Consider the following 13,679-nt stretch of genomic DNA (forward strand, 5'->3'; position numbering starts at 1 on the left):
CCACCAAAACTAAACAAAATATATTTCTGAGGCTGTCTTTTAAGTGAGTATTTCTCATCTTTAAGGTATGAGATTATCTGGATAGTCTTCCCTATGTCAGCATACAGAGATTTGAACGCCACTGACCAATAAGGGTATGGTTTTAGTACCTTCCAGGCATGAAATACACAGTCAGAGAAGTTTATTTTTCCCTTTCTGGGTTCTCTAATCCTTCTGACTTCATGAGCTTTGGTGAGAACATTTGCTGAGCCATTTATTACATATGTAAGAGAGTAGCAAAAGGAATATCCCTTCATTAATGCATACTTAGTGCTTCTGTTCAATTAATGATCCTCAAAGGAGCAAGAATGTTTCAAAGCCTCTGTGAATAATGAAATTTAAGCTGCATTTTTTTTCTAGAGTAAGATTAATTGCTGTACTTCCCATAAGGTTCCTAAGCACGATGACAGTTCTAACAACTCAGTTGTACAGCATGCAGACTGATGTGAAAAATTAAATATATCTGCGGTATTAGTCTTTACTTTTTCCCCCCTAACTTTAGCAGTTAAGTAATTAATGCTCTGAACATCTCACATTGTCCAAAGAGATTGACTAATATTTCAAAACCTGTAACTATTTTTTTTTAAATGATATCAGATGGAGGAGTTTTCTATTTTAAAATTCACATTCCTACCTCCTATTTGCAGTGACTCAAAGTATAGCCTGTAATTCTGAAAGCTTTATTAAAAACAAAAAGCCCCAATCTACCTTTGCAAGTCATAGCCCTGTATTTAAGAAAATCTTAAAATAGAGAAAAAGATAGAAGAAAAAAAAAAACCCAAAAACACTGAGTTGCCATGATGAGAGAACAAAGTGAATTGGGTAAAATCCTCGGTGTGCAATCCTACAGTGATCTTATGCACTACCAGGCTTGGCATTTTATACCCAAGCTTCAGATATTTAAAGAAAAAATTAGATGACTTCCCTATGGTTAATGATACCTTTCTAATGAAGTTCATGCTGAAGCAACTGCTTAGATTATTATCGCTTTCCTTGCTCAGTAGGAGACACTGAAAACCTCCTAGAAAAGAAAATAAATCACAGATCCATCTAGGTGTGAGAACCAGACTCATACGCATTTAAATTCAGGACTAAGTCATCTGAAAACGAAGTCTGAAATGCAACAGTCCTTTATGTCTGTCTATCAGGAAGTGAACACGCTCTCCTCCAGAAAATAAAATTCTCACGTTAAGTCATTGTATTTTTAGGACAAAAGCCTCATCTCCACTTACAAGTAATTTAAGTCTTTTTGAATGACCCAGAACTTTATTGCAACAGGAGTGGTATAGATGACAAGAATTAGCAAAAAAACAAACTGAAAACACCTTATGATCCACTAAAATAAATCAGAATATATTAAAGGATCTACATATACGCTCCAAATGATCCTTTCAGCCCGCTAGATGTACAGATCACATACATAAACTTTAAAATACTGTATTGCTTCAATATTCTTTTCTGAGATTTTTACATCTTGCCAGTTTCCATGGCAGCTATAGAAGCAAAATGTGACTCACTGTAAGACTACCCAGATACATACTCTTGGTTAAAAAAAACATTTAAAGGAGCGATATTTTGTTTTTACGAAAGTCTTAAATCCAAAGAAATAATCTTCCTGCAGTGCCTGAGATGTGGTTATACTCAGTAAGAGTTTCTGCAACTTCTAACTGTGAGATGATGCTTAGTCAAAGCATCCTAACTCATTAAGTTTACAAATACAGTACTTATTCTACTTGGGTAGAATGGCACGCTGTCCATTTCATGAAATCAAGCTTTTCACCTATTTCATCAGCATACAATATGATGCAAGGAAATTGATTTACTTCCAGGCTTGCTCTGATGAAAGAACAAAAGCCATTAGGGTGGAAAAAAATGGCTGATAACAAATGGAAGAGACAGGAATGGTTATTTTTGTTTGTTTTAACCAGAATATGGAATAGTTGTACTAATAAATGGCTGGTTAAATTTTACATGATGAAGAAAAAATAAAGGTATTAAATGTTTTTTCCACATTAGAAGAAAGAATTACGTACTTCCATCACCTAAAATGAAGTTCCTTGTTCTCTCACTAATAAGACTGAAGAACGTTGATTAGAAATGAATACTTACTGTCCTAAGCGACTTAAAATGCTCCTCTACCACTGGCTGTATAATAGTTAACAAACTACTGAAGAGAAATAAAGATAAGGTGATTTTCTAAAATAAGAACACCTGTACAATTACAGATGGTTAGCTTGACATCCAACTCTGGTAAGTGAAATCTGCTCATAAAAAAGCACGAGAATATAATCCTTAACATTCAAGAGTTCCTTGATAAGTTAAATGAATAAACATAGCTTTCGGGTATGTAATAGACCTCTGTGAAGTGCATTACCTTTTATACTCCAATTAGAAAGAAGTGCAACATACTAAAAGCACATTGCATCAAGACTAAGATTTGGCTAACAAGACTCCAAGTAAATTGAGCATCGTAAGCAGTGAAGTGGGAATCATTACAGAGAATTCTATTTTTAACAAATCCTGCAAGAACAGGCACTAAGGCTTGATGTTACTCTGTATTTTTTGTCCATGAGCCTACTAAGATCTCTGATGAATACCACCACAAGCAAAATATTACTTCAAACACCGACATCCAAATAAGACAAAACAATCTTTCACGATTGGCAAATTGTTCCCAATAAGGAATGGGGGAAAAAAAAGCCCTAAAAAAAATCTATTCAGTTTAATGCAATTTTACAAAGAAGAAAAAAAAAGAACAAGAAATGTTGGACATTAAACAATGAAATAAACAAGTCAATGTCTTGTTTATGCAAGGACTTGCCACCCTGATGAACTTTCAATGCAGAACAGTTGAAAATAACACAAGCTTTAAGGATGGCACTGGGTAGGCAGCTTTCAGCAAGTGAAAAATGAAGTGCTGCCTCTACTTATTAGAGAAAACTGCCAAAAAACAGTAAAAGATTCTAACATGATCAAATAGATTTGAACCAGAGTCATACGTGCAAAGAGCTCAACTTACTAAGAGACAACAAAGCTACGATAAAATGTCTTCATGACAGTAAGATACAGTGAAACTTTAGCTCTTAGATTAAGTGTGTCAGTTGTTCCTGTAATGGTTTATATTATCATTTGGTACTTCTGTAACTGTGGAGCTACTGTGAACAATGACAACTTATTTTTCACAACTGAGCCACGTTACAGTTATAAAGCAACTCTTCCTTTAGGGCTCTCCATGTAGGTTTGTGTATTTATGCATAATATACAGCTCTAACTACAACCTGGATAAAACAAAATTTGCTGCTACCAGCACATTTACACAAAGTACAACAGAAAAGAAAGGGAACGGATTGACTTTCCAAACAATTGCTGCTCAAATATATTTAAATAAAACGATGTTGAAGGTGAGAAACCCAAAAAAGATGCTTTGCTGAGCTGAACGTTGTACTGGATTAGAGATTGCTCTCTACCTTTATTTGCATGCTGAATTTTGTTCCAGTATAATCAGCCAGAGCCTCTGTCAGTCCTCCTTGGAGAACTGAACTGCTGTAAGACAGGAGACTGATGACCTAAAACATCTGACTATCCAAAATCATCAGAATTTGTGAACAAGAATCAAAGCCACATTTGTGTCCTAGATAAAGCATCAATTTTATACACTCACCTTGAAACAAACCTCATTTATATTTACTTTGTAAGTTCCCACATAACAGGTAAAAACAGTGTCCAATTAAAAAGGTAAAATAACTTTGTGTAACTTAAAGGATGTGGTATTACTCAAGAAGTCCCTGGCCAATAAGCTAATGCTGATGCTTAAAGTATGGTGCAAATTCAAATTTAAATCAATATAGAACACTTAGTGATCCTATAATTGCTATTAAACTATAAGCATTCATTTGCAGATAAGCTGCAATGGATAAGAAGCACATCTTAGCACAGCAACTCCTTTTCCAGTGCAAACAAAGATCATAACTATAATACAGAACATCTAAGACGTATTGAGTTCCCTAACAGTGACTTCATTTTCAATATACTTTTCATACTAGCTGAGTTTCAGTCCCACATACAAATGAATTCAACAACAGAATAATGAAAATGAATGCAACTCATACTCCCAAGCTACAAACATGTGAATTCTGAACACAAAGTGGTGCCATATACAAACTATTAATGAGAGGACAGATCTCTCACCTCTGTGGATAAAAAGATGCAGCAACCTATGACTGACCTTTAGTGATGACATCCTAATTGCATGCAATGCACATAGAGCCTGTTTTAAGACAGGGGACTCACCACACCAAAAACAAGTAACAGGAATAACAGTGAAAGTTTTCCTGTACCAAAACAAATAATGGATCAGTAGTAACAAAACGGAAAAGGTGCAATATTCTGAAATCACTTTTACATGAAGGTCATTTAAATTCCATTGGCTGAAAAATATGAAGTGCCAGTAGTAAACAGAGGCAGAAGTGTTCAATTAATTCTAGACAGTATGTTCTATTATGAACACTGCAGTAATTTTTATAATAGAATATCAAATCTCAAATCTTTTTAGGCCAGATAGTCTGTGATTTTTAAAACTGTTTTTTTGCCCTAAAATTGCAGGTGCAGTTACTGCTGATTTCAAAACCGAAGGGTTTCTGCTCTGCATTTTTTAAAGAGCACTTCCAAGTTGCACTAATTTATTCATGCATCCTCTTTCCGCATACTCTTTCACACAGAAAAAGGGGCACAAAATAAGCCCAAAGCAGCAAAGTTGACAAGGTATAAAAGCTGATTCTGAGCAACCCAATCTAGCTGTAGGTGTTGTTGTTCATTGCAGGGAGTTGGACTAAAGGACATTAAAAGTTTTCTTCCAACTCACAGAGCTCTAGTATTCTGTAAAATGGTGAGCCCATTGGGAATGTATTGACATAAAATGCTTTTCCTTTCTTGTTAGAAAAAGACTTGGGTATCAAGTCAAGAAGACTCATATTTTAAATGAGTCCTATCTTTCAGAATGTAGTGTCTTCCATTTTAGTATGATATAAACAAAGGTTTATTTAAATCTTCTACTTCATGAAGATTAAAATACACAGTAAACTTTATAACATCATTATGGATAATCTGAAATGAGAATTTAAGGGAAATAAAGATCCATAAAAAGGTGTCATGAAAGGTATTAATTTAAGTTTAAGGCTGAACTTTTTCCAGGAAACCTCTAGGATTCAGATGCTCAAAAGAAGTAGAAAAAGAAGCAATTGAAATGATAGTTAATTAAAAAGGTAACAGACAAGTTGCTGTTAAGAAATATTAAAGGAAGTCAGAAAATTATACTAGTTTGAGATTATTTTTTTGCAACAGCTTTGCTCAGAGAATGAAGAAAGAGAAGCATTGGTCAGATGCCTGAAAGGGTTGTTGTGACTGCCAACTTACAGGAATTGATTGACTCTGGTATTGTGCTGGAAGAGCTGTAAGGCCCATAAAGGAGACTTGATGCATACTCATCTGTCACGGTGCTGTGAAAACTGGTTTGGTTGCTCAGGTTGTTGCCATTATTGCTGCTTCTGTTGTAAAAGTTGTTGTTCAGTTCATGGTTATTTCTGTGAGGCAGCTGCAAGCTGCCATTCAAGTGGCTGGAGATTTGGCTTACAGAAAAACCTGTCCTAGAGGACAATGATGTCATTTTGCTCTCATCATCATCTGAAGCAGCATACAGGTTCCCTAGAGAACTGGCTAATCTGGAGTTTATAGAAACGCTGAATGGAAAACACATGTGGGGAAAAAAAAAATACAAAGAATATATGTACAAAGATAAACAAAAAATAGCAGATAATTCAGAAGACACTAGGTAAAAAATATGGAGCATTCTGGAATAATGTGTGCGCATAGTTTCATCGTCTTACTCTTAAATAATAAACAACAGAACTCATTCTCAGGAGTTCCCAAACATTGTTTACTCAGGCATTACCGCTGCCAGCTTTCAGCTCTGCCAAATCATGTGTGCATGCAGGAGACTGTGTTAAAAGGCACAGGTAATGGCTGACCTACTCTGAAGTATTTTGTCTACATTTAAGTTTAGGAACTCCTCCTTTCTTAAAGCAGTGACATGATACAAGTCTTCAATCAGCCAATAAGAAATATAATAAAACTGGAGAATAAAAATAGGATGTCCAGAAATACCTCTTTGATTAAATTAGCTGTTTTCAATACAATATTTATGCCCAGAAATCATGAACAACGCATCATCCTAAGTTTTTATTAACACCCATAATTACCCCATATGAAAGTCATAATAAAATTGAATGGCAGCTAATCAATGGCGCACAAAACTAATTTCAGTTACTACTTAGTATTTTTTCTGAGATTAGTAATAAACAGATTTACAGGAATGGTCAGAAAGCTTCTATTAAGGGACACAATGCTGTTTCTGACTGGATGCAATCATCTCTTACCAGTAGCGGTTACATTAATTTTTGAATGTGCAGGTAACCAAAATTCAGCTGGTAGAGCAGCAAATCATGTTGTAAATAAATCAAAGCCTTCTTAGAAGTTCTCCATTGTACTGAAACTCACTGTAATACTCAATAACTATTTGTACCAAAAGAAGAAAAACAATCACCTTTTAAGATTTGAGCCCGAGGATGAGGTAATTCTGCTTATTCTTTCTGCAGACGATGAATTAACTGTCATGATTTTTGAGGCCTTCAATGGAGATACGGATCCTTCTGTGCTGCCTGAAGTATTCAGTCTAAAAGTAGCAAAGGTTAGTAAGAAACAAGATTATGATTGAAATAGACATCTCAAACACATAGCTATTCAACATATTAGTCTATATGCTCAAAAACTAATTTAAGTACGTACTAACAACAACAGCAGATTTGCTACTTTCAATGAACATTTTCCCTAATGACTCCCTCCCAGGTTTTCTAATTTCTGTATTATATCAGTCATGCGCTACTTTTCATCTTGATATTTTGTGTCAGACTTGCAATGACAAAGAATTACTTTGATGCGTAGAAAGATAGTAAATAGAAAACAGAAAATGTTGCTTTCAAGAGAAAAGAATCAAATTTTTGTGGTTTTTACAAAGGTACATGAAACATACAGCTGTTTTCAAGGGTGTGATTGGAAATAAAATCTACAGTATTCTGCATTAAACTACAGAAGGTACTAAACCAAACAACACTCATCAGGTATGTCTTCTAAAAAAAAGTATTTATCGTAGGCACTAAGCTGTATCTCCAGCCCAGCTACAAAAAGAAGCTGTGATACACAGACAGCAGTTGGCTGATTTAGACTTTCGAGATAAGTATTTATTTGTACAGAAATAAAGTCCTCATGAATTAACTATCTACCCTTCACTGTACAACTGTATAGATATCAGAGAATATGACTAGGAAAACTACTCGTGTATGCTAGTTATCAAGGACAATTCAAAGCATCTCTGAAGTTTGAAACTGCTTATCAGTTGATACAATACGTATAACTCAGCACTGAAAATAGAAGACTGGAGCAGTAAGCATTTACACTTAAGTTTAGTACAATAGATATTTTGAACTTAATACCTGAAAGGTTGCGATATGGACCTGGTGTGCAGTTTCATTTCTTGCAGCCTGAAGAAACCAAAGCAGCAATCTCATGATTCAAAGGACAGCTTTATTCATTTAAGGTAAAATCACAAGTTTCATGCAGGGTTTGAAGTATAAAATTAATAGGAGTTAGAAATTATTGGGGGTTATTTAAATGCTTAAACAATTGCAGGTTTAATTCTCAAGTTTACATTTCTACAGATCCTGAAAGATTCAAAATTTATGTAAAGAAGAAAGGTAAATAGTTACAGAAATTAAAGAACATTTTAGTTAGGAACACAAATTTTCAGATGCCAGATAGACACAAACCTGAAGGTTTCAAAACCATTCTTCTGCTTTATCTCCTATGATTAAATATTATGTAGTTAATCAGAACAGGAAGAGAGAAAACAAACCTGCAACTGCCATACTCCCACACGGATATTTGTGCCACAGAAGTAGCACAACTAGTACAACTGCTTAAACAGAACTGTGTACTTTATAAAGATCTGTCAGTAAAATATGAATATAAAAAGGCAAATCACTTTGGAATTACGTAGTTACCTCAGAGCTCCAGTTGTAGAACACGGTCGTCTACGACTCTTTAAGGCATGAAGCTTATCTCCCTGTGTCAGGCCATCCTTAGTTTCCACACCTTCTTTGTTTTCAAAATCATACTGGAAAAAGTGAATTATGCAAGCAAAAAAGAAAAAAAGAAGAAAAATAGTCTTAGGAACAAACTGATTTCAAAGTACTAAACACCCCCTTCACAAAGACATAAAAGGCTCATCTACAATTCTATGCATTAATGGGGCACTACTCCATCCTTGTACAGGTCTAATGAATAAACTGTGTTGCTGCACAAATACATGTTCTCAGAGGCATTTTGCACAGAATCAGTTCAGAATGCTTGAATCAAATGACACTTTAAAGCAGTCAGAATGTTAACAGCTTTAATATTATACCTGTGAAAACCTGAAAATCACATTACAAAAGAAGTTACAGTAGAAAAAAGCTCTGATTTCATGCCGTGAATCTGTACATAAGCTGCTATATTGGATTCAACAAAGTTGGAATATCTCAGATCGAAAACCATTATTTTTACCTATATGGCTACGTGCCAACTGTTGTCATTAGGCAAGTAAGATCAGCTCAGTGCAGCGTTATATTCTCCAATTGACAACCTAGATACTTAACTTTACAGATTCCAAGCCAGAAATTGAACCAAAAAGGGCAATAGATATCAGTATAACATAATCCTCTATTATGTAACCTACTGTAACCTGAGTATCTTGAATACATTTCTGTAAAGGTACCATTTGAAGATGTCCATTATTTTCCTGATCTTCTGTATTAAGTAAAAAGCTTTTTACATGATGCAGAGCTAAGACAGGATTAACCAAATGAATCCTAACTCACTTCTAACAGCTGTAGGAAGCTACAGTTTGACATCCATACTGGCCAAGGAGCAGAAGTATGCCCGCTGTAGCTCCCAGTCCATGCTCCAACGCTTGAAATCAGTTCTATCTCTGCTTATTTGAAACTTACAGACCCTTACCTCCCCATATTGATCCAAGTCTTGCACTTTATTCAAGCTGTCATTGATTGACATATCATTCAAACCACAGAGAACTCTGTTAATGTTTCCATCAACTACTCGTTGTTTCTGTTTTGATTGTATGAGATCTCCCTCCAGCCACAGCATTGCTTGCTTCCTTTTGGATTAAAAGCAAACTATTAATATCAATACATTTGCATACAAACGATATGAAATTATTCTACTCCTACAGAATATACCATAAAATAATGCTTTTATATACATAATAAACAACAATAGTGCACTTTAACTTCATATTAGAATGGAGTTTTGTGTACACGGATAATGTAGAACTACTGCTGGCTTGCACAGCAAAAGGGGTGATGGCAAAGCTAAACGGGACTCTGGCATCACTTTTCAGATAATTCAAGTTTCTGTGCTTCAGGCAGGTGGCAAAAATCATCATTTGATTGCAAGGTGCATAAGCTGAGCTGGATCGGTAACTGTCAGGCTTCATAAAAGAACTGAGGATCCTTTTACATGTTATCGTAACAAATTCCTATACCAAAAAGGAAGAAACTTTTGCTGGAAAATTTACCTTAGAAGCCTGAGCCAATCACCCAGCCTTGCAGAACAAACTTGATAATCACTCTATTTAATATCTTCCTCTCAATTCTGCTCATTTGTGGGAAAAAGCCCATCATCCAAAGCTCAATCTGTCTTCAGAGAGCCCTCGTGGTTTGTGAAAGTTTGTGATTCACAGTATTTTCAACAGTGGGTGCCCTCCTCTCACATAAAGGAGCACCCGTTTCAGAGCAAAAAGCAAATAGGAATCCTAATTCATGATCCATTTCTCTTATGAATTTTAGTAACACCTCTTTCTCTCATAACCCGTGTACTTTAGATGCAAGGTCAGATAAAGATTTACTGTATTTACATGCTATTATTTACTCACAGCAATGAAAATACCTTCAGCTAAATATCAGCAGGATATCAACTCAAATTAGCACGGATGCTATAGAAGTACACAATGTAGAAGTCACTATGAAACTAAAATAATTAAATAAACAGCAACATCACTAAAGCCAGCATAATTTTGTGCCCAATACTTCCATTTAAAATCACTCAGGACCAAATATCCCCTGGAACAAAAACGTCTTTTGAGACCTTTGTCCATGAAGGCAACAAAAAGTATAGTATTCCAGAGGAGACTATTTCTACCAACTGAATTCTTCTCAATCTTAGCTAACATTAAAAGATATTATGAGAGGCAGTAATATGCAATTCCAGTAAGCAGAAAATAGGTCTGTACAGTCACAGAAACTCAGTAAAGACATAGAAAAGCAGCTGATTCCTAGTAGGAAATGACATGCACATACTCTTCCAAGAAGTGCTGTTGAGGTCCTATAATAGAGCCTGGTCGACATATTCTTATCCAAGCAATGGCTTCAGCATGTGTGAACCTGTAGTGCTTCATAATGTAACAGGCGATCAGTGTTCCTGTTCTTCCCAGGCCAGCTAAAGAAACACACGTATTAACATTCACATACAAAGTTGTGAGCATTTCCTAATTAAAAAGAATCAAGTATGAGATAAGACTTCTGAAACATTGCTTACTACCTTGCAGAAACAATCTCTGATTTGATACTCTGTTTATCACACTATTGGATTTCAGTGCTGTACTTAGAAAACTTAATACCATATTTAAAAAAAACACCTGTAGGAAAACATGCAACTGATAATTCTGTTGTGCACTTCTACCTCAAGCTTTTAAGGGTCGATATTCGAGAAATCTGTGATCAAGTTGGAGCTTGTTCTTGCAAGATCATAAATAAAACAAAATGAAAGTACCCTTACACAGAGGCCAACATTAATACTTGAAAAATTTAGGATCAAACACATGAAAATGACATGTACACACCACAGCAGTTAGCAGCAAACGCAGTTTCAGCTAGTGAGATTTACTTTCTGGATAAGCTTTGTTGTGATATCAGCCTATCAGATCTCCCTTGAAGCCTCCTCTCTTCCATCCTTAATAGTAATAAGGCTGTCTTTATAGGAGAGATGCCCTGTTCCCTTCACCACCTTAATCACCTTTCTGCTGGACTGTTTCTAGGAAGCCCATATTTATCTTGTACAGAGGAGTCCAGAACAAGATGCAGTACTCCGAGTGTATCCTCACTAACGCTGACTAGAGGAAAGTATCTGGTGATTCTTGGCCTAATGCAGCCAAGAGCACTGCTAGCCTTCTTAATGGTAGAGAGACATCATCTGGAGCCCACCAGGATGCCTAGATCCTTTTCTGCAGAGCTGCTTTCCAGACAGGTAATCTCCAGCACGTAATGGTGCCTTGAAATGTTCCTCTCCTGCATTTCTTCTTGAAATGAACTGTCTGCATAAACAGCAATGCATGATGACTTGCATGTAATATATGTCAGAAGCTTAACAAATTCAGCCTGCCCTCCTAAACTACAAACTAATCCTGGTTTTAAGAAAGGGTAGAAGGCAAAGTTAGCCTTTACTATTATACAAAACTATAACACAATGATTTATCTCTTTCTAGCCCCTTGTCTTGACTACTGGTTAAGTACCTATGCATTTATACCTTATTTCCTCACATTTTTTATTTCATGTTTGGTGGCATGGCAGTAAAGGTTGAACCTTCCCAGTGTTCCATTTGCAGTCAATTCTTACTTATATATCAGTAACTATTTGAGAGATCTCTAACAAGCCAAACATCTTTACTGACAATTTTATACAGATCTTAAAGCTTTCTACGTTTAACCAATAACTAAATGTTGCTGAAACTTTTTGGAGAGTTAAGATGATTCAGATTACAGGATTCAGTTTAAAAGCTTATAATTAGGAAGATTCTGAGACCATCAGTGTCTACAGCAGAAGCTGTGCTTGGGATAATTCTACAGTAAGAGTACTAGAAATCTACAGACAGTAAGTCAGCTGTCAGTTAACTCTTAACTTCACATAGATTTATAAGGGTTTAAAAAAATTTAGGTTTTTTCAGGGGTGGAGGTTGAGGTTTCTGCAGTCAGATGAAAGATCGAAAATACTTCAGATCAGCAAGTGCACATTTAAGTCACCAGAAAAGTATACTGTCTTCTCTCTAAGACATACTAAGCCTGGAGATTGACAAGCTATCCCCATATCTTATACTTCGAGTCAGTTAGCAGATGTTTGTCTTATTAATGCCAGAATGTTTGGGTTCTAGCCGAACTAACAACTCGCTGGCAAATAAACTTGTTTACCCCAACGCACACATTTAGTGTTCATGGAAAATACAAACAAATAGCACCATTCTTATTTCAGATCAGCAAGACATTTGTCTCCACGCTGACCTTACACTTGACCTTTGAACAAAAATCAAGCTGAACCCTTCAGAGCATTTTGTTGATCCTTCTTGACTAAGCATGTTCTGTATAATTCCCAGCTGATATGCTGACATAGGCGGGTTTGAAATACTAGCATCACAATAGTAACTTTCTCCACAGAAAAATGTAGAACAGTCCCAAAAGTACAAAGAAAACCTTTCAGTTTTTAGCACTTCCTAGCCAGGAATTATTCCATAATGCTCACTGTGAAAGTAAAACGCAAAAGAGAAGCCTGTAAGAAACATACCTTTACAATGTACAGCAATGGCACCATTAGCGTTTTCACAGATGTTTAGGAACCTCTGAACTATACTGTCACTCGGTGTGCTTCCGTCTATGAAGAACAGGTCATAATGCTCAAAACCAGCATCAGTAAAGCGTTTCGCCTCATAAATTTTTTTGTTTAGTCTTATAATTGATGTGACATTATGCTTCCTGAAATAGGGAAAGTAGGCTTCAGGGGCATGAAGAGGATAGCCTGTAAAATAAAAAACAAGAGGAAAAGTCAAAATGCACCGGAATGATCATTTTATGAGGATGAAACTCCATGCTCTGGTAATAAAAATCCTTTGAAAAGTATAAGAAAACATTCTTGTGCTGATGATGCTCTATTGTTTTATTTGGAATAATGCAGAAACGGGTTGATATTGAAAGAGTCCACAAAATTCTCCTGAAAATTATTAATTTAAATTACTAATTTAATTAATAATTTAATTTACATTGCTAATTAATAGAGGAACAGAAATAACAATTTGAGCACAGTATTTCATAAGCTCTACACTTCTTTTAGCACACAACCCTCTACTTCTAGAGATTTACAGATGTTTGAGAGCTAAGGACATACATCGATTCAGCATTTCAGAAGAGCTCTTTATCTGCAGAAAAGCTGTAGATCACAAGAATAAAACATGCCAAAGAGGAAACGCTATATGGAAATAGATTGGTGATCTACAGTATAGACAAGAGCAACAGAGCAACAATCAAAAGTAAAACTGTGCAAGAAATATTTATATTTTTATTATTTATACTTAAATTCTCCTTTACTTCCAAGTTGCCAAGTACCTTTTCTTTCCAACTCTTTCTTGATATGCTTCCAGTAAACTATACTTATACAGAAATTTTTAGCTCCCAGCTCATACAATTTTCTTTCAGATTCCTAAATAGTTTACA

At 35.6% G+C, this 13,679-nt stretch overlaps 1 protein-coding gene across 4 annotated transcripts in view; it reads right to left on the reverse strand.

Moving 5' to 3' along the window:
- CDC14A (cell division cycle 14A) overlaps positions 1-13,679 on the reverse strand; it is a 46,733-nt gene that overhangs the window by 2,616 nt on the left and 30,438 nt on the right. For 2 of the 4 annotated variants that reach the window (XM_072342795.1, XM_072342796.1), the window contains 7 exons: positions 12,757-12,987; positions 10,503-10,641; positions 9,145-9,301; positions 8,151-8,263; positions 7,584-7,631; positions 6,638-6,766; positions 5,452-5,774 (listed from right to left, as the gene is read on the reverse strand). In XM_072342795.1, the coding sequence (XP_072198896.1) occupies positions 5,452-5,774; positions 6,638-6,766; positions 7,584-7,631; positions 8,151-8,263; positions 9,145-9,301; positions 10,503-10,641; positions 12,757-12,987 (1,140 nt within the window). The remainder of the gene's footprint in view (positions 1-5,451; positions 5,775-6,637; positions 6,767-7,583; positions 7,632-8,150; positions 8,264-9,144; positions 9,302-10,502; positions 10,642-12,756; positions 12,988-13,679) is intronic. The other 2 variants (XM_072342797.1, XM_072342798.1) reach the window with 2 other exon arrangements.

This window comes from Excalfactoria chinensis, chromosome 8, assembly GCF_039878825.1.
Source record: "Excalfactoria chinensis isolate bCotChi1 chromosome 8, bCotChi1.hap2, whole genome shotgun sequence".
NCBI lineage: Eukaryota > Metazoa > Chordata > Aves > Galliformes > Phasianidae > Excalfactoria > Excalfactoria chinensis.